Source organism: Amia ocellicauda, chromosome 14 (genome assembly GCF_036373705.1).
Source record: "Amia ocellicauda isolate fAmiCal2 chromosome 14, fAmiCal2.hap1, whole genome shotgun sequence".
Lineage (NCBI taxonomy): Eukaryota > Metazoa > Chordata > Actinopteri > Amiiformes > Amiidae > Amia > Amia ocellicauda.
The window spans coordinates 4,999,798-5,022,244 of NC_089863.1; the positions used below are offsets into that span (position 1 = coordinate 4,999,798).

A 22,447-nucleotide genomic window follows, 5' to 3' on the forward strand; every position below is an offset into this window, starting at 1 on the left:
CTCACTGCAGGACAAACCTCTACAGGGCTCTCACTGAGAGAGAAGTAGTTCTCCTTTTGTAACAAATATTTATAGTTGGTTTCTTTCTCAGGGTACTTTAACAGGTTCAAGTAACATTTATTATAATTTCCTACTGTAGCAAACACACATTTTTCACTTTACACTGTTTACTGTTTTCTATTTGTTTTTCATGTGTCTTGCTAGCTATCACAGATACTGTTGGCTGAGATTAAATTAACAAGAGAAACTAAAGTCTTTTACATATTTGATAGCTGATTTTCCTGGACATTTCTTCCCCCAAACACCCAAAAATAGGCTCAAGAAAACACTAAGTCTGTGTGAAAGGGAGACCAAGACCAGTTCAGTGCATCATTGGACAGTCATTTACTCCGAATATCCAGGTAAAGCATATAGGCCAAAACAAAGCAGTAAAGACAACATCACTCAGAGCGTTTATTATGTCACAGCGGCCCTCAGTCGAAAACCAGGTCTTGTATGTGATATAGCGATGCATTTCAGAAGAAAAACTGAAATAAAATGAAAATGGATAAGATTGAGAAACAGAAGACCCCCTTGTTCCTTCATGTGGGGGTTGAAGACGCAATAGAAATTTTCAACACGTTTGTAAATGACGGAGACAAGGACAAATAGGACATAGTAATGCAGAAGTTCGAGGAATACTGCACACCCAGAAAGAATATCACATACGAACGGAACATCTTCTTCACATGAGTACAGCGGCAAGGTGAGACAATAGACCAATATGTGACTGAATTGAAAAGTAAAAATAAAACCTTTTTCAGAAACCTAGCTGAATCTTCAGTTAGAGATTGAATTGTATGCGGTATAAGCGATCCAGTTTAAAAAGATTGTTGAGAGACCCAGACCTTACTTTTCAGAAGGCAGTGGACACTTGCAAAGCAGCCGAGGTTACAAAAAGAAGAATCAAGACTCTCACAAATACTGAAGCAAAGAGTCAAAGCCCTGAACTAGATTAAATAAAACGGTACAAAGAAAACAAAAGAGCAATAGCACGAAACGTGGAAAGGCCATACCAGGACACTCACAGACAAAGGAAACCGATTAAATGCGGGAGGTGTGGCAAAGAACATGAGACAGAATAGCTATCCAGCCATAAAGAGTGCTTAAACTGTAAAAAGAAAAACCATTTTGCAAGGATGTGCAAAACAGGGCAAATACAGACCGTAAAACAGTACGATGGTGACACCGACGGTGAAAGCGAACTGTTCATTGGAGTTCTGGAGAACGCAGAAAACTGTAAAAGCCTGGAAAGTGCAGCTGGAAATAAACGGTGAACCGATCATGATGAAACTCGATACGGGAGCTCAATCATGACTTGAAGCATGTTCCAGGAAAGATCATATTTAGTGGAGCTACCTGCAGGACATCACCTGAGAAGAAACAGAAGAGAAATCCAAAAGATTCCACAGGATAGTACGGTTCTTCCAGATGAGAATACATCATTGTCCCAGGACTGGGATTTTGAACAAACTGCAAATAACAGCAGCATGGAAGAAACTGTGGAATCTCCGGTAGCTGAGCAGGAATACAGAACAACAACAACACCTGTCTAGAGAACCAGAAGTGGACGTCTGGTATCGAAACCTTCGAGATATAATGAATTAATCTGTATCGTCTGCAGTGTAGGCTGATCGCTGCCCCAATACAACTGAACAGTGTAAAACCCATTATAATGCAACATGAACACATGTTAAAGATAAACATGAATGTTATCATACAATTGCAGTAAAGCAAAATAATTACAAGCAAAAGATTAATACTGAAATGTTAAGCTGTAGAGTTGTTCTGTTAATGCTGCAGTTTATCATGCATAAGAATAAACAAATATATATATATATATATATATATATATATATATATGTTATGGCTGATTGGTGTATATATATATATATATATATATATATATATATATATATATATATATTTGTTTTTGCATCATTAATAATATACATATACATCGATCAGCCATAACATTATGACCACTGACAGGTGAAGTGAATAACACTGATAATCTCGTTATCATGGCACCTGTCAGTGGGTGGGATATATTAGGCAGCAAATTAACATTTTGTCCTCAAAGTTGATGTGTTAGAAGCTGGAAAAATGGGCAGCGTAAGGATCTGAGTGACTTTGACAAGGGCCAAATTGTGATGCTAGACGACTGGGTCAGAGCATCTCCAAAACTGCAGCTCTTGTGGGGTGTTCCTGGTCTGCAGTGGTCAGTACCGATCAAAAGTGGTCCAAGGAAGGAAAAGCGGTGAACCGGCGACAGGGTCATGGGCGGCCAAGGCTCATTGATGCACGTGGGGAGCGAAGGCTGGCCTGTGTGGTCCGATCCAACAGACGAGCTACTGTAGCTCAAATTGCTGAAAAAGTAAATGCTGGTTCTGATAGAAAGGTGTCAGAACACACAGTGCATTGCAGTTTGTTGCGTATGGGGCTGCGTAGCCGCAGACCAGTCAGGGTGCCCATGCTGACCCCTGTCCACTGCCGAAAGCGCCTACAATGGGCACGTGAGCATCAGAACTGGACCACGGAGCAATGGAAGAAGGTGGCCTGGTCTGATGAATCACGAGTTCAAGGTGTTGACTTGGCCTCCAAATTCCCCAGATCTCAATCCAATCGAGCATCTGTGGGATGTGCTGGCCAAACAAGTCCGATCCATGGAGGCCCCACCTCGCAACTTACAGGACTTACAGGATCTGCTGCTGACGTCTTGGTGCCAGATACCACAGCACACCTTCAGAGGTCTAGTGGAGTCCATGCCTCGACGGGTCAGGGCTGTTTTGGCAGCAAAAGGGGGACCTACACAATATTAGGCAGGTGGCCATAATGTTATGGCTGTTCAGTGTACATTTAAGGTTCTTTAAGGATCCTTGTTTGCAAGGAACCTTGGTAAAAGCTTCTAATAAGAACCTTAAGGGTTCATCCACAGTGTCCACCACGGGAACACTAAAACACTTCACTTCTTAGAGTTTACATATAGGCTGAATACTGTAATTGTGTAAGAAAATGTACATGTTTAGGTAAATTAGTGTTACCATAAGCTTTAATTCATTTGTAATACATTTTAGGACAGCCCTATAACTCTATTAATTTGTCACCACAAAGTGGATAGGCTAGAGAGAAGATCACAAAAATATTAATATGAATACTTACCACTTGTGTTTAGCCTTCGTGCACTGCGCAGTTGGCGCTCCTTTTTCAAATTCTGTTGACTCTTCCGGAGAAGCAGGCTTGGCTGACTTGCTTGCGGTCCAATGGCATAAGTCAAATATATTTTACAATGTACCCTCCCGTAATTGCTTCTGAAAATGCTGCAGGTGCTTTAATTTTTTTCAGCACTTCCAAATGACGCAGCTGCTGCTTTATTTTTTCAGCAGTTGCACTTCAGGGCGACCGTTGTGAACTCCGTTTTTAAGCTGTGACTACGTTGCAGCAACAAAACCACTATGTTGCCACAACCAATATTGTTAGTTGGACACTCGACAACTACACGCTCCACCCCACCCACACAACCCGCGGACTTGAAATGAATCTTAAAAATAGACTGGATAGGATCCTCGGATCACTTAGATATTAATGGACACCAAACGAGCACGATGGGGCGAATGGCCTCCTCTCGTTTGTAAACTTTCTGATGTTCTTCTTATGTTCTTATTATTTTTAGCAGATGCCCTTATCCAGGGCAACTTACCTCCTCCTTCTAGTTCTTTACCACCTTTCCGGTCCACTCGCTGGATGAACTGGACTTCCTCCTCCCCTCACTCTCCTCACCTACCATCCTCCTGGGAGACTTCCAACATCCAACCCCTTCCAATCTGCTGAATTAGGGAGCCAGTGGCGAGTGGGTACGTGTTGTGAGGCCGGAGAGATTAGGACAGGAATTGGAGAGCTAGTCATAGCTGCCTGGCGTCTCCTCGCGGTCTTCTCCTCACCGTCTTCTCCTCGTTGTAGTCCCACAGCTAGAGTCCCGGCCCTTTGGAAGCATGGCTTCCACCTGTAACTAATTAGGAGAGTACACACCTGCATTGCATTGAATTACACTCCTTTGTCATGATCGCACAAGTCCCTCCCTAGTGCCGCAAATGGCCGAACTCGGTGCGTGTAAAGTCAGGAATGCTAGTAGCACAATAATAATAATAATAACAGACACACACATACTGATACACACGTACAGTAACAAGCACACACGCACACACATACAGACTTGTACATAAAAAAAGTTAATAATGGAGAAGAAGATTGAGAGAAAAATGAATATATACAATGAGTATATTATAACCCTGTTCTTTATTTTTCTCTTGACCTGAAATTGTCTCCATATGAAATTAAATCCAAGCAAATTTCCTTTCATGTAGCATCTGAAACAATTATAAGGTAATGTCAATTGAGAAAAAGTGAGAAAATGATTTATTTTGGTGTTATTCATTACTGTACATACAACCCAATTGAGCACAGATATTTGTGTATGTATATTGCTGTTTATCTTGAACAGTCAGAACTAATGACTCGAAGTGACCCGAGCCAGATAGTTGACTCGTCTCAACTCGACAAATTCAGTGACTCGACTCGATCTTGGCACATCACTGACTCGACTCGAGTCTGTACTCCTAAATGACTCAACTTGACTTGAGTCCCAGTTTTAGTGACTTGGTTACAACTCTGCTAGAAACACTTGCTTTGATTGGTCTCGTCTCAGTCCACCTCCCACACTGTTTGCCCAATGAAGTGCAGCCTCAAGGTGTCAGAGCTCACGTACTGCTGCAGCTCTGACTCTGGGATCAGGTCTTCTATCTTATACTCACATCCCGGCACCGAGTCAAAAGTGTCCCGCACGTCAGTGACGAAGAATTCGCCGTTGTGGAACTTCTGCAGCAGCACGATGAGTCTGTGTTTATGGGGGGACTGAGTCATCCGACAGTTCTCCACTGTCCACGCGATGGCAACGTCGTCAGTGTCCTTCACCACTCGCTGCACATAACCCAACGACTGATTGTAGTATGATTTGACTGCACTGTACTGTGGTTCCTGAACAGTGACCCTCTCTCCTTTTGGGTAAATTTTAAGAGACCAGTTACACTCAGCTTCTAGCAGTCTAGTAGTAAATTTGATCTGATGTTCAATCTTCTGCTGGCTCTGATATCTACTGATTTCCCAGGTGTTCCCATTATTTATCGATTTATAGAACCTCATGGAGAACTGAGGTGAATTGATGTCATAACTGGATTTGAGAATATCTAAAGGTACGGAGTTGACCTGGTAGATGAGCAAACTCTTCGACTGTATGTACAAATTCACAGGCTTCTCGGCTGTGTGTGAAGCATTATACTGAAAGAGTTGACTGGCTTGAATCATGGGGTACCGGATGTGTTGTAACATGTTACTGCACTGGTCTGGATGTTCATCCAGCCAGTCAACAGCGGCCTTTAACAAAGTCATCTCGCTCTCCACGACCAGGTCGGACCTTTGGAGAAGGTCGCACAGGTAAGCGGAGTCAATGGACCTCCAGACAGGAGAGCAGATCACTGTGTCCATATTCCAGGCAATGAATCTATCACAGGCTTCCTTCAGCTCGGCGAGGTCGGCCAGTTTGGCGTATTGTCTCCACTGGATGGCTCGGTTACACTTGCCCGGTGTGGCCACGTTCTTGACCATGAACTCCTCACAGCATTTCTTCAGAGAAACAACATTGTACTTGTCTGCCAGCATGCCGACAGGAAGGGCATTGTCGGTGCTGAGGGTGAGAGCCCCGCTGTAGAAGTACCGCAGGAAGTCCTCAAAGTAGGGCAGGCACTGCTCCTCCTCCGTGAGGCTGATGGTCTGCTGCTGGGCCTCGGGCCAGCGCCGGCTGGACAGCATGGTCTTGAAGACGCTGCTCTGGGCCGCCAGGAGGAGCCGGTGGCAGTGGACGCTGAGGCTGCCGTTCACCATGATCAGAAGGTCACTGAGGTCCTGGCTGTTGTACAGGCTGGAGAGGAGAGCCCTCAGCTGCTGGAGGTGGTCCACCTGCTCACACGGCCCACTCTGCCTAGGGTCCTGAGGACACACAGAACAGCACTGAGGACGGGCCGCCTGAATCAGGGAACAAAATCTTTAATGGTCTCAGGTCCAAACTCTTTAGGCTCTATGAAGCTTGTCTTTGAAGCTCTCTGTAGTATTTTGGGACTCTCAAAGTGCTAATAGCCATACAAATTATAAACATTATTGACCATTATGAAAGTATACTAAGTGAGAGTCCATAGCTAAAATAATGTTTTCTATGCGGGATATCTTTACTTTCAATATTGTTGCTAATCATGTATTTTGGGATATTTTGAACTGACAATGACTGGACAATATTTATTTATTAGATGTGCTGTTTACCACCAACTGTGAATCTGGGATTTGTATTGAAACATTAATTTTAAACAGCAATTTCAGATGAAACAGTGTGCATTTTAAGTTCCCATTTTGAGAAATGTATGATTAGGTTCATTAACATGTTTATGTGCACAATAATTATGTGCTGATAACTCGGTGACTAGCAATATAATTGACTACCCATTATACAGACGGGTGAGAAATGAAAGGAAAAACAACATGCAGTGTCTCAGTGAGGTGTTGGGCACCACGAGCCCCAGAACAGCTTCAATGCTCTTGGCACAGATTGTACGAGTCTCTGGACTCTACTGGAGGGATGAACTCCATTCTTCCAAAAGATATTCCCTCATTTGGGGTTTTGATGATGGTGGTGGAGAGCGCTGTCTAACACGTTGATCCAGAATCTCCCATAGGTGTTCAATTGGGTTGAGATCTGGTGACTGTGAAGGCCATAGCATATGATTCACATCATTTTCATACTCATCACAACATTCAGTGACCCTCATGCCCTGTGGTTCGGGGCATTGTCATCCTGGAAGAGAGCCACAGAGCATGATAGGATGTTAATTGCTTAATTGTATCATGCAGTACAACTGTTTGGAGGTACCTGCATTCGTTATGTTCCTCCACTAATTTTTTCAGGTTTTTCCTTAAATTTGTCACCCGTCTTTATCTACATTCTCTACATCATGTACAATGGTGTTCCTGATAGGAGAAGCAACAATGCAGCAACATGTTTCATTCTGCCTGTTCTAGCAACATGTAGACTGGGGTCCCTCAGCTTCAGAGGAAACTACTCAAAGCTGGAAGCAGGTTTAGACAGCGTGACCACAGTATAGACTGGTGCCGTGTGTTTCCTGTGAAAGGATCTCCGAGAGTAGAGGTTTCACAAAAACCTTTTGCAGAATCACCTTCAGAGACATGACTATCCCTGTTGGGACAGAGAAGCAACAATACAGAGAAGCATACAAGCCCTGACAAGCACAGCCCATCGCTCATATCTCCCCTTGTTGTGATGAAGAGCACCCCCAGGAGCTCTGAGGTGAGCTGCAAGTCACCACCTGACTGGGAACTCCAGCCCGACCTTCAGCACAGAATTGACCATGAACGTTCTTGACCATGAACTCCTCACAGCATTTCTTCAGAGAAACAACATTGTACTTGTCTGCCAGCATGCCGACAGGAAGGGCATTGTCGGTGCTGAGGGTGAGAGCCCCGCTGTAGAAGTACCGCAGGTGAATGACCTGTCTGGCTCAATGTGATAACTGTGGATCTTATGTACTTGTGCTGAGGCACATGTAGTGGGATGAAATGGCCAGACTGTCAAAAATAGTTACTGTTTTGTTATAGAAATGACATGGTTGCTGCAACATTATCCAATGAGTTTTGATTTTCTAGAACCAAAATTACGTAATAGAATTATTTCAGCAATGGAAGCCTAAACTGGTGTGGGTAGGGTAGCCAACCATGCCTTTTAATACAGAATCATCCCGGAATGAAGAGAAAATATTTCTGTGTTGAATCAATACAGGATGCGATTTGTCACGTATTTTTGCAATTTCAGGTTTTACTGTAAAAATCTTGCTATATATTACATTCACAAACAATGCTTTGGTAATACTATACATATTAATAGTCATGCCAATAAAGCTTCCTTTTGACAACAAGTGATCCCACCGTGTATGTGTGACATTGTGTGTGTGTGTGTGTGTGTGTGTGTGTGTGTGTGTGTGTGAGTGTGTGAGTGTGTCATGTTATCACCTCGCCACCAGAGGTCAGCATCACCCGAATTGTAGTCCTGTCTCTGGCATTACATTCCACAGCCCCTTGTGCATTTAGTTGAATTAACCCTCTTCCCCTCCCATTGGTCCAGCATGCCACTCCTCTGCTCTCTGCGCCCTCAGTCCTGTGTATATATATCCCTCTGTTGCCTCATTCATTGTGAAGTCTCAGTTGGATCAGTGTTATAGGGGTGTGGGTGTGGGTGTGGGTGTGGGTGTGGGTGTGGGTGTGGGTGTGGGTGTGGGTGTGGGTGTGGGTGTGGGTGTGGGTGTCTGACCTAATAGCCCTTTTTGACCACAACTCTTGGATTCTCCTCTTCAGCCTTGTTTGCCAGCTATAAACGCCTTTAAACTACCTCCTTTCCCAGACCAGCATTACCCCCGCACCTGGGTCCCCTGCTCATGGCCACAGTCCTCCTGACAATGTGAGTCTGAGGTTTGATTTAAGGGTGTGTAGAGTAGTAAGCGTTTGCACAGTAGAGTGGTTTTGCTGTGTGCAGGCTGGAGTGAACATATACTGCCAAGAGTTTAACAACGGTTTAGCTTTCTCTCAGATCTCAGGCAGCAGGTTTTGTGGAGTGCAGTCTCACGATCTCGGGTTTTCACAGATCCAAATTAGTTTCAGCCCTTCCCACTTTGGACACCTTTACTAGTTAGCAACTTTTACTCAGACATAGAATGAAAAGTAAATCTAAGCTGCCTTTAGAAAATATTTACAAAATTAAGAGATGTAAGAAAGAATGTTGATTAATGAAAGTTAATTATACATCTCAGTAAATACTACTCCTGCCCAAGATAAATATTTTCCTGCATTGCAGAATATATCAAATGTATTTAAAGAAAAGGTAAATGTAAAGATTGAATAAGTTTTAAAGGTGTGTGTATATTCACACCACTGTGTGATGTAAATACAATGTAATGATAGTAAGTTAACTTAAGAAATCCTTTAAATATTACAGAATATATATGTAGAAAGTGGTACATTTAAATAAAACTCAAAAGCTGAGGACTTTAATGGCCTTGGTTGTAGTGAGTGTAAGAAGTGTTAACAGCCTTCAGCACAACTAACTAGTAACATTCTTGCAGAAATAGTGAAAACAACAATTTAAACATTTCCCCCCCTGACAATAAGTGAATGAAACTAAATCATACTAATTTCACTTAATACTGAATATATAAGCAATTAAAATGACCACAACAGTCTTTGTTAACTAGATAACTCTCAAAGGTCAAACAAAAGCCTTATAGTAGTAACTCTTTCACAGAAATAGTGAACCCCATGATGTGAAGTAAAACATGTAGTAATAATAAAGTAACTTTAGACTTTAAATATGTATAAATCAATAAGTATGTCTATTGAATCAGCAGATGAGTACTTTTTCTAGTTAAATCGCCAGTCTCAGCATCTCGGGGACTGAGACCAATGTACCAGCAAATACATTTTACAGGAGTGGAGTTGTTAAATAACATAAGAGGGGACAAGGGTGAGTAATACATACAAAACCGACACAGTTGAATATCTGAAAGGTTTATTAAGAATTTACTTCACCCAAACAGTTTAGTCATTCCAAAAGATGAGTCATGAGGCCCCTGACTCGGCCACACTGGGGGGTGATATTGTACAGATATGCGACACACCAGCTGTATTTCACTTCAAATGTTTAGTTTTGCAAGCTGCTTTATAAGACTTACTGTCTATATTCAAGTACTTCCCGAGGTGTGTTGAAACATGCTCAGTGCACAGAAAGGGGGCCTACATTATATCCATGTGATAATCAAAAACTATTTCGTTACAAATGTTGAATTTTGTGACATACATTTTAAAAAGCATTTTCTATATCCAAGTCAATTCCAGCTGTAACAAAACATACAGCAGGCAGAAATAGGGAATACAGTATATTAATTTCACAATCCTTCATTAGTTGTGTAAAATGTGTCATTTTAAATATTCCCTTTATAGGTTTCCTCAAGCGGCGCTGTAGGGCTCTGAGCTCAGGCATCTACAGAAGCCTCTTAATTCCCTTCTCTGTTTCAAGAGCAAAGTTGAGCCGTTTGTTCTCACTTTTTAACTGCAGTCTTGATCACATGAGGCTGAGTCTATTTGTACACGTAGTGCTTACAGACAGCATCACCCTGAACAAATCTGGCAGATCACCAGCCAGGACATCAATTACAGGGGCAACATTAACAGGCCTTTGTTGTTCTATTAAGGTTAAGTTTTAGACACAGATTTAGCACATAAGAAACAGCTGCCTTTACGGCATATAGCATGACTTGGGCCTCTAGGATTGAAAACTGCATTGAAGAGTCACATTCACACTTCCGCCGGTTTACTAATTATCTTGGAAACGTGAGCAGAAGAACGCAGAACAAGTCCAGTTCTGATTCATTTTCTATACAGTGGTCTGATCAGCATCATTTCCTTCCTTCCCACATTGTGTGTGATATTAGCGATAAAAAGAAGCAATTCAATCCATCATTCCTATTTTGTACAAAAATATGTTCTTATCGTCTTGCGTCTCTCTGCGGCACCTTCATTGCACACCTCTGTCTCAGTGCATGGCACGGGCTCTTCACATTGATCGGGACCGGCTGCTAAATCTGACTTCACTTTACTGCACAACTCGTAACCGAAATAACGTTTGAGTAAAACAGTTAAAGACAAATTACGGACACCAACCTGTTTTCAGTTTGAAATATCCCTGTACACAGATTATAGAAGTGTTGTTTCAATTGCCTCCTCGTCTTCCTCACGCTCCGAGCCATCCAGCGTGTTGCTCACGAGGCCGGAGTCGGGTCTCTGTGCAGAATTGAGGATGGAGGCCGGCTCAGTCCTGGAGAGGACCAGGCTGTTGACCCCACAGGGTTCAAAGCGGACGGGAATCTGGTTTTCAAAGTAATATAAAATAAATAAATGTGTAACTTTAAAAATAAATGCATGTTTTACTCATTTGTGTCAACAAAGAGAACTAATGAGTCCCGAAGTCACGAAACTTGATTACAGAAACAATTACATAAGCTTGATTTTTATCTTATTTTCTTTCTGGTTTAGTATCCTGAAAAAGGACTGCATGTACTTATCAGATTGGGGCTTTGATGTGGTATGAGAGAGCTCTGAACACAGCGATGGGTAATGAGCATCAGTCACATGTTAGGGGTGCCATGCCTGGTTGTAGCCGCTCATCAAACCCAGGGAGTAGAGCAGGGCGTCTCTAAGAGCAGCTCTGGTTTGTATCACAGGCCAAGGCCCAGGTAGTAGGAGTGTGTTTTGTTTTATTATGTACTACGTAACTTAAAATCGTTACTCAACATCCGTAAAATAAAAAGACAAACAGTTATAATAGAGGAACAGACGGAAGAATGAATTGTTGCATTTAAAATTGCACTATAGCCTGTATGTATGAAATGGATTACAGCATTAAATAGATCAAATGACACACACACACACTTTTTCCATTCCCATGTATTGTATATTTACTTAAGTGTCCCATTCTTAAACTTGACATTTTTATTGCCATATTTTATACATGCAGTCTTTAAACATTTCATAATTTCTTACTGTCTGTATCTCAATGGAATTAATATCTAGTATTTTACAGGCCGCTATTGTAAAGCTATCTAAAAGGCTGTTTGTTGTCTTTCCAACTCTATACAACCAAAAGATGTATTTAGTTATTTCACCAACAGGAGGTGTATTTCTATCTTAAAACAACTCAGACATGTTTACATATTTCAATGAATGTGTTTATATCGAGGTATCCACAGTGAGAAACAGCTGAGATGCGTTTATTCTTTTGGACCCATAAACATTTAGGTCGGTGACTGGGTACGAGAGTAAGTTTCCTCGGATGGCCTTGTATAGTAATGTGCAACAATGGTTCATTCTCTGAGAAATCCGGTCAACAAATCTGTATCACAGACAGTGGAGAGCGTTGTGTGTTGAATAATGTACTTCAGTGCTGTATGGTGTAGAGAATTAGGTTCAATCAGGATTAATAGTCAAAGTCATCAACTGTGTCCCTGTGCTTTCAAGGTCAACATTTAGATGCTACTTATTCTTACAATGTCCAGTCTCTTAAAGAAACATATTTTAAACCGCTCTTAGATGCAATCTTTACACTTTCAACTTAGTCATTTATAATGTCAACATTTGGAAAGTTGAATTTGTCTTCAGCGCACTCACAGAAACCGTTCATCCCGATCAGGTGGTGGGTGGTCAGTATATAAAAATAAAGAGAAATGAATCTTTTACATCACAAACATTTTATTGGTATTGTCCTTTAGTTTACTAATCTTGTATATAAATGATAACACTTCACAAGAAACAAGACCTCACAGTTCTCCCGTGTTTCTGTACAGCCTTCAGTCTGAGAGAGTCTGCGGAGAATGAACACAACTCTCTCACCAGTCCGAGCCCGTGTCCTGTTTGAACTGTTTTAATGACATAATTGACGTTTCTCTTTGCTCTTCAGGCTCTGTGTCGTGGGGAAGCTGCTGTATGAATGTGTACACATGAGTTCAGATAAGAGAGCGGCCGTGGAGAACACACAGGCCCCAGATTCCCGTCCGCTTTGAACCCTGTGGGGTCAACAGCCTGGTCCTCTCCAGGACTGAGCCGGCCTCCATCCTCAATTCTGCACAGAGACCCGACTCCGGCCTCGTGAGCAACACGCTGGATGGCTCGGAGCGTGAGGAAGACGAGGAGGCAATTGAAACAACACTTCTATAATCTGTGTACAGGGATATTTCAAACTGAAAACAGGTTGGTGTCCGTAATTTGTCTTTAACTATTTTACTCAAACGTTATTTCGGTTACGAGTTGTGCAGTAAAGTGAAGTCAGATTTAGCAGCCGGTCCCGATCAATGTGAAGAACCCGTGCCATGCACTGAGACAGAGGTGTGCAATGAAGGTGCCGCAGAGAGACGCAAGACGATAAGAACATATTTTTGTACAAAATAGGAATGATGGATTGAATTGCTTCTTTTTATCGCTAATATCACACACAATGTGGGAAGGAAGGAAATGATGCTGATCAGACCACTGTATAGAAAATGAATCAGAACTGGACTTGTTCTGCGTTCTTCTGCTCACGTTTCCAAGATAATTAGTAAACCGGCGGAAGTGTGAATGTGACTCTTCAATGCAGTTTTCAATCCTAGAGGCCCAAGTCATGCTATATGCCGTAAAGGCAGCTGTTTCTTATGTGCTAAATCTGTGTCTAAAACTTAACCTTAATAGAACAACAAAGGCCTGTTAATGTTGCCCCTGTAATTGATGTCCTGGCTGGTGATCTGCCAGATTTGTTCAGGGTGATGCTGTCTGTAAGCACTACGTGTACAAATAGACTCAGCCTCATGTGATCAAGACTGCAGTTAAAAAGTGAGAACAAACGGCTCAACTTTGCTCTTGAAACAGAGAAGGGAATTAAGAGGCTTCTGTAGATGCCTGAGCTCAGAGCCCTACAGCGCCGCTTGAGGAAACCTATAAAGGGAATATTTAAAATGACACATTTTACACAACTAATGAAGGATTGTGAAATTAATATACTGTATTCCCTATTTCTGCCTGCTGTATGTTTTGTTACAGCTGGAATTGACTTGGATATAGAAAATGCTTTTTAAATTGTATGTCACAAAATTCAACATTTGTAACGAAATAGTTTTTGATTATCACATGGATATAATGTAGGCCCCCTTTCTGTGCACTGAGCATGTTTCAACACACTTGAAAGTACTTGAATATAGACAGTAAGTCTTATAAAGCAGTTTGAAGTGAAATACTAGCATATCTGTACAATATCCCTCCCAATCTCGGTTTACTGTGCATGATTAATTAAGACTGATTGCATTTTTTTACTCTTTATTTGAAGGTTCGACAAGGGTCCCTGATTTGCATAAATGGTTAAAACCAGACTTAAAGCCAGACGCACAGTTACGAGCTTCATAGAATTTATACAGAACTTATTTTAGAGATGTTACTGAATTACGTTACTCAGGGTAGAAGTGTCTGACCACCGGTTTTGGTGGTACAATTTAAATCATTAGGGGGTCTAGTTTTGTGTTGCTTGACAGAACCGTACAGCTCCCTGCAAACCCCCCCGCGGTGCTGAAAGCAGGATGTTCTGCGTCTAAAGACCCTCTACTGCCGCTGTGACCGAGTCTGGGTCCTCATGACTCTTGTCTGTGGAATGACTGTGTAAACTGTTTTGGTGAAATGTAAATTCTTATTAAAACTTTCAGATTCAACTGTCGGTTTTGTATGTATAACTCACCCTTGTATGTATTTATTTTAAAAACCTGTATCTTTCCGTGTCTCCTTCATTCCCTCAGTTTTCTCTTTCTATCCCATCTCTAGTTTTCTGCAGACGGAGGTGAAAAAACTACAACAATGTGTATCAAATTCTGCTGGTTTAATAGGCATATTTATTCATACATATTTAATGTAAATACACTCAATCTTATTGCATGGATGGATAACATCAGATATGTATTTATAAGAATATGATGTTTGTTACTAATATTACAAATGCAGCTTATTTGAGTTTTATTGAAATTGACCAGATCCTACATATATATATTCTGTAATATTTAAGGATTTCTTAAATTAACTTGGTATCATTAAATTGTATTTACATCACATGGTGGTGTGAATATACACACCTCTAAAAATGTATTCAATCTTTACATTTTTCTTTAAATAATATGTTTGATATTCTGCAATGAAGTCTTGAGTAGGAGTAGTAATTACTGAGATTATGCTGATTACTGAAAGTTTTAATTTACATTTTCTGTATTACATTTCTTAAAAATGGGGAATAGGCAGATTAGATTTCTAGGTCTCTCTCTCTCTCTCTCTCTCTCTCACACACACACACACACACACACAGCTAATCCTTGATGATTATATTAACTTAATCTTACATGAGACTTTTTCTTTAAATACTGTGTTCTCTATTGTCTAACTGGATTTTTACTTGATTGCGAAATAGATTTATATTGATAATTTTGTTTATATGACTTGTTGACATTTTTGCATTTCCATTTCCTTTAATTTCATCTATCTATTTCATCCTAAAACCGGTCTATACATTTCTCATTATTAGACATTAACAGTTCTGTGTGAAGAAAATACTAATACAGTACATATTTTCTTTTCATTTGTATTTATTTTAGTTTATTTTTTAAGCTTTAAGTTACAGCATTTTAAAATGACTTCTGTCAACATTTTAAACATGGACTGCTGAGATGGTCTTGTTTCGGACGGTCCTAATGCATAATGTTTGGAAGAGCAGCATATTACTCTTAGACTACCCACAGCCCTCACCGCTTCTACAGATTTACGACTCTGCAAATTCAGCAACCATAAAGAACATCACGGCATAATACACACAGGCCAGTATTTTTCCTGAGTCCAACCATGAGGCCTGTCGAATTCAGCAACACCCAAAGTGCCTCAGAACACACCTCTTCACATGTACACGCCTTTAGTGCCTCTGACTCCACCCACTAGACAGGGGGCCTCAAGATCAAGGTCAAAGGTCAAATCCCCCACAGCCCCACATTTCAAAAAGCTGCTGTGCATGACTACTAACAGTCTGTCAACAGTTGCACGTTAATGCATTTTCTTTTTTTAACCGATTCTGTGAAATTGATTGTATTTTAGTCAACCATATGATTTACAATGCTAATATTTATGTATTGTTAATGGTCACTTTTCAACACCACAAACACACACACACACACACATATTTTGGACAATAATTAGTTATATTTGTTGTACTGTTGTAAACAAAACAAGACTGACCACAAGGACTCTTCAACAGCGCATTGGCTTGGCAAACTGGACAAAGCAGTGACTCCATCATTGTACCCCAGTCCTGTCCCAACTCCAATACAGAATATAACATTTAAGAAGACACACAAGTATATTTATTAAATAATAATTGGAGTTATGTTCTGTATCATCTAGGCCTTCATGTGCAATAAGAGTCGTGCAAGAAAACCTCTGCGAAATACTCGTTTAGAACATTTGTCTTGTCGTTTTCCAAGATACCTCAGTTTTTGCCCTTTATCTGTTTCACTTCCTGCTTTATTGACCTCTTGCTGTTGTAATATTGAAAAAAGCTCTTTGCAATAGTTTCTTTCTATTTCCCTCTTTGCTTTCCTGATCCCTTTCTTAAGATCTCTTAGCAGCTCAACATATTCTTTGTATTTAGCTTAATCTCTATCTCTTTTGTATGCTCTATACAACTTTTTCTTTCTCAATATTTTTTTGCATACTTCTATTAAACCACTTTGGCCAGTGTTTTTTGGTCCTCAATTTGCTACGTTTTGGTACAAATTTCTCCTGAGCCTCAAGTAGTATATTCTTAAAATATAACCATCCATTTTCAACTGACTCTGTATCCAGTGTGCTCCAGTCTACCTCTTCTAAGTGCTGCCATGACATTGCTGCCTTTTTTCTATCTTCATAGTGTGTCTGACTGACAATAGATACAGACGGATAAGCAAGTTGGAGTCTACCGGTAACTGCCGTGTAATTAGTGTAAAATACGAAGCAGCATTTGCATGTTATAAAATCTCGATTTCGCAAATTATTTTATCGCCCAGCCCTATTGGACAGTCATTTATTTAGAATATCCAGGTAAAACATATAAGCCCACTTAAAGCAGTACAGACAAAATTACTCATAACATTTATTATGGAACAGTGGCCCTCTGTGGAAAAGCATGTCATCTGTGCAATATAGCTATACTTGACATTATTGTGCCTGCAATTGACTTGGCTGAGCGTTATTTCCCCTCCTTATCTTTCTTCCGCACCGTGCGTCCGATGAAGTGCAGCCGCATACTGTCGTTGCTGAGATACTGCCCCACCTCTGACTCCGGGATCAGGTCTCTCTCTCTGTTTAATTGCCCTGGTTTGGTGTCAAACGTTCTCACGCCTGTGATGAACCAGCTGCCATTGTGGAAGCTCTGGAGCAGCACCGTCAGGCTTTGTTCGTGGTGATCCTGCTGCCTGTTCAACTGCTGTACTCTCCACGTCAGCGCTCTGTTATTTTCCTCCACTACACGTTCGTTCATTTTGTATCCAGTATGCCGGTTGTACACACTCTCCTGCACTGTTATGGTTTCTCCTTTGGGGTGAAACGTGAGGGCCCACTCACAGTCTGCCAGCATGACCTTGGTCCTAAATTTGATCTGGTGTGCTCGTTTGGCCTGATTGCTGTAGCCCCGTATCTCCAAGAGACTCCCGTTGTCGGTGGATTTGTAGAGCCGTGGGGAGAATGTAGCCGAACTCACGCTGTTGTTCTGGCTGAGGATTTCGATATCCACAGAGTTGGCCTGGTAGGTCAGGAGGATCTCTTTCTCAATATACCTGTAGATGTCTGTGTCCACTTTATGCCCAGCCTGGTAGTGATAGAGCTCGTTGGGTTTAATCATGGGGAACCTTATGTGCTGCAGTACAGTGGGGGTCTCCTTTGGGCGGCCCGCCAGCCAGTCAACAGCGGCCTTTAACAAAGTCATTTCGCTCTCCACGACCAGGTCGGATCTTTGGAGAAGGTCGCACAGGTAAGCGGAGTCAATGGACCTCCAGACAGGAGAACGGATCACTGTGTCCATATTCCAGGGAATGAATCTATCACAGGCTTCCTTCAGCTCGGTGAGGTCAGCCAGTTTGGCGTATTGTCTCCACTGGATGGCTCGGTTACACTTGCCCGGTGTGGCCACGTTCTTGACCATGAACTCCTCACAGCATTTCTTCAGAGAAACGACATTGTACTTGTCTGCCAGCATGCTGACAGGAAGGGCATTGTCGGTGCTGAGGGTGAGAGCCCCGCTGTAGAAGTACCGCAGGAAGTCCTCAAAGTAGGGCAGGCACTGCTCCTCCTCCGTGAGGCTGATGGTCTGCTGCTGGGCCTCGGGCCAGCGCCGGCTGGACAGCATGGTCTTGAAGACGCTGCTCTGGGCCGCCAGGAGGAGCCGGTGGCAGTGGACGCTCAGGCTGCCGTTCACCACGATCAGAAGGTCACTGAGGTCCTGGCTGTTGTACAGGTTGGAGAGGAGAGCCCTCAGCTGCTGGAGGTGGTCCACCTGCTCACACGGCCCACTCTGCCTAGGGTCCTGAGGACACACAGGACAGCACTGAGGACGGGTGGCCTGATTCAGAGAGGTCAATGCCTCAGGTCAAAACTCTTTAGACTTCATGGATCTTGCCTACATATAGAATTGAGTCTCAATACAATCTCTTTGTGTGATCATGTTGTAGAACGCAGTACATTGCAGGAAGCTGGGTGGGTTCAATCGTGTGGTGTAGGTGACCCACAGGTAAACAACCTGTGTGGTTCAAATGTACTTTGGCATGTGTAGTGGGATGAAATGGTCAGTTACTGTTTTGTTATATAAATGACATGGTTGCTGCAACATTATCAAAATAGTTGGCAAAAATGAAAAAAAAAAGTGAGATTCTCCTTATCAATTTGTTTCAGGGTGAATATATATATTTATATTATGTATTTGTACTTGTAAGTAGGAGAGGCCAGTCAATAAGAATTAAAATCTCAATTTTAATTCGACAAGGTGAATTATTGCAGAATTAGTTTGACAGTATAAGGCCAAAATTAGTATTAAAAACAAAGCTAATTATATTTACATAAATGACAAGTTTGTTGCTACACTGCCCACAATCAGGAAGTGTCTGTCAGTGACGTCACAAGTGGAATACATAATGAACATCACCATAAACAACACAGGGAATCTAAAATACGGTATTATTATTATTATTATTATTATTATTATTATTATTATTATTAATTGTAGTAGCCTATTTAAATATGGGAAACCAGGGATGGCGGACCTGTGGCACGCAGTGTCGTATAGGTTGGCACACCAAGTGAGCGACTATCTGCGTTTTGTTCAGTTTTTTATGTTTGGTAGTTTTTCTTTTTTTCCTTTTGTCCAGCCCGCCCCTCAATTGTATAAACTGATTGACACTTGTGAAAACCAGTCAGTGTATTTGGCAGTGACGGCACCGGCTCACGTTATTGTCTGAATATTCATGTTTATGTCGGGTTCTTGTGCGCAGATTATCGCAGTTGTGCGCAGAACTGCAGTCTCCTCCGCTCCCATTGGTGGAGCTGCGCAGATCCGCGCAGAACTGCGACAATCTCTTATGATGAGTGTTTGCGCTGCGGGCGGCGCTGTGGGAGCAGCAGGAAGAGGACAAACTGAGTCTGTGCTGCTGGGATTCATTGTCAGCAATGGACGGGTTTTGCATTTTGTGTACTGTTACCTCCTGTATCAAATGGGGAAATGGCCAATCATTCGTATTGAACACATATTGAAAACTTCATAAAGTTGGCAAAATAAAGCTGAATTCTCAAAAAAACCATAATGCCTTTAAAAAATAATAATACACATATAAGTTAAAAAAAAATCAGTTTAGCCCCTGTATAAACTTTAATATCCCTAATGTATCATTGGCACCCTGTGGTGGGAACTCCAGTGTGAGGTGACTAGTAAATACTGTTTATTTGGTTAAAGTATTTCACATTTTACAAAATTAAAAACAATTCCAATTATCCACCATTTCCCAAAGTATCCCATCATATGGCGACTTTGGGTTAAAGTGGCTCAAACAAACAAAGGATTTTCTCGGGGCGACAGATCTGTGGTTTGAGGGGCTCACTTGACTCCGACAGCTTTTCAGATGCGGGGTTTAGCAAGAAATTAGATGACAAACTAAGTCTGTATCCACACAACCAACAGACACAAAATACATCATAACAGCAGCGAGGGGCTTGAGTCAGTTGGGTACATCATAATACATATCATTTACAATCTCAGCTGCGCGGGTGAGAGTTTTAGCAGAACCACAAGGACACAGCAGCAGCAGCACTGGCTATTTGGGACATATTCATGATCATGCTGAACTGACACTGATCGGACACACTTCTGTTTTCATGTGTTCATACTGCAGTCAACACACACCGCTGTGGCCACATGTGTCCGCTGGCTGCGCATCTGGGATTGGTGTGGACACGATCATTTTACACAGCGCACATTTCTATTGCATGTATGGTATTTTACGTTTCCATGTTGCAGTGTGGACTGTGCCTCTGCTTTTGTGAAAAGTGTTGTATATCCCAGGAGAACCCACAGTGCGCGGCAATAACGGATGCAATGCCTCGGTTAATGATGGTCCTGTAGAAAACGTGCAATAAACACATTCAAACGTCTCCCTCTATACGATTAGATTCATTAACACGTCTATGTGCACAATAATTAGCTGCTGATAACTCAGTGACTAGCAATATTACTGACTGCCCATGAACATGATCTACATGATCTACATGTGCAATGTGTCCCTGTAGGAGAGAACAATGCAGCCACATGTCTCACTGCCTCTGGTGGCATCATGCACACTGGGGTCCCTCTTCAGAGGACACTGCTCAGAGCTGGACGCAGGTTCAGCCACAGGGTCCACTTGGCCGGGAAGTCCTGCCCGCCTTTCAGCGCAGGAGTGAAGCTGCTGCCATCAGGAGCGCAACTCACCATCGTGTCGGACGTGTTGCAGCCCTGAGGAGCTGGACGAGCTGGACTGGGTGCAGGAGAAGCGGTGCAGCCTCTTGCTTTCACTTTCATTTCTTGGGAAATATGGTGTGTGTGAGAGAGCATGCTGGGGAGGGGTGCGGCAGCGGGGGCTGTACAGCTGAGTTCTGGACACTCCCTGATCTGATCTCACTGCAGGACAAACTGTACAGCAGTGCTTCTCAGCCTGGTCCCGAGCTCTTAATTACTTAATTGAACCTTAATTACATTTGTCTTTTAAAACAACTGATAAAAAGGTGATTCCTTAGTAAGATAAGTTCTTTATACAATTTTATACATAAATCCCCTCCAGTTTAATATAATTAAAAACTCTGATTTAGGAAATTATTAATTAAATTAAGGGTCCAATTAAGTAACCAAGAGATCGGTTGGAACAAAACCCAGGAGGGTACAGGCTCCTCCAGGACCGGGGTTGGGAACCACTGCTCTACGGGGTGTTCACTGAGAGAGATTTCCTTTCGTAACATTTATGTATAGTTTATTTCTACCTCAGAGTATTTTAACGTGTTAAAGTATCAATTATAATAATTTCCTACACTGTCAATAAATGGTGCAATATAGCACCAAAAGGGGTCCATGGCTCATTTCATATTTGGCCCTCAAAATGGTTCCATATAGATTTTGATTTTCTGAAGCTCTTTGGTGAAACACGCTATTCACCCATATAAGCTAAATTATAAAATATATTATTATTATGTATTTGTTAGCAGACACCCTTATTAGTTTAATTGTACCCCACTTTTAATAACTTATTTTGTTATTGTTATTATAGTTGTTGTGAATACAACAGTATAAGCTTTAACTGCTGTATGAAATGAGTGACTGATCAGGCAACAATAAACTAGAAAAGGAAGTCTGAAGACAAACCCCTTAATTTGGTAACAAGAACCAAAGGGTGCTACACAGAACCCAAAAGAACCTTCATTTAGTGTACTATAGCCACTTTTTCACTTTACAGTGTTTAACTCTTTTCATTTATGAAATTACCTAGAAAATATTCTGTGGAAATGATGGCCAACAATTTATATTTGTTGTCTGGATGTCATGCTAATAAAAGATGTTATCACTGATACTGTCAGGTTATGATTGGAATAAGAAGAGAAACTGAAATCTTGTACTTGTTTGAGAGCTGAATTTCCTGAATATTGTTCCCCCAAACACCCAAAATAAGACTGAAGAAGAAAATAAGTCTGTGTGAAAGAGAGCCCAAGACCAGTTCAGTGTGTCATTGGACAGTCATTTATTCAGAATATCTGGGTAAAGAGTATAGACCAAAACAAAGCAGTAAAGTTAGTAAAGACAACAACACTTAGAACTTTTATTGCCCTCACTGGAAAAGATGGTCTTCTATGTTATATAGCGATGCGAACACTTCTTGTGCCAGCGATTGACTCTGCTGGCCGTTACCCCCTGCTTCTCTTTCTTCCACACCGTGTGTCCGATGAAGTGCAGCCGCATGCTGTCGTTGCTGAATTACTGCCCCACCTCCGACTTCGGGATCAGGTCTTCCTCTCTGTTCTCTTGCCCTGGTTTGGTGTCAAACGTTCTCACGCCAGTGACGAACCAGCTGCCGTTGTGGAAGCTCTGCAGCAGCACCGTCAGGCTGTGTTCGTGGGGATCCTGCTGCCCGTTGCACTGCTCTACTCTCCA

General features: G+C 41.8%; 2 protein-coding genes across 2 annotated transcripts; both read right to left on the reverse strand.

The window, feature by feature from the left end:
• Positions 1-4,645: 4,645 nt before the first annotated feature.
• Positions 4,646-20,889, reverse strand: LOC136768387 (BTB/POZ domain-containing protein 17). The gene is made up of 2 exons (XM_066722571.1): positions 20,741-20,889; positions 4,646-6,081 (listed from the first exon to the last, which is right to left on the reverse strand). Exons 1-2 carry the CDS (start codon positions 20,861-20,863, stop codon positions 4,741-4,743), a joined length of 1,464 nt encoding a protein of 487 aa, XP_066578668.1. The 5' UTR covers positions 20,864-20,889; the 3' UTR covers positions 4,646-4,740.
• LOC136768389 (BTB/POZ domain-containing protein 17) lies at positions 15,270-20,746 on the reverse strand. Its single transcript, XM_066722574.1, has 2 exons — positions 20,588-20,746; positions 15,270-18,310 (listed from the first exon to the last, which is right to left on the reverse strand). The coding sequence occupies exons 1-2, from the start codon at positions 20,603-20,605 to the stop codon at positions 16,979-16,981; spliced, it is 1,350 nt and encodes a 449-aa protein (XP_066578671.1). The 5' UTR covers positions 20,606-20,746; the 3' UTR covers positions 15,270-16,978.
• Positions 20,890-22,447: the final 1,558 nt, after the last annotated feature.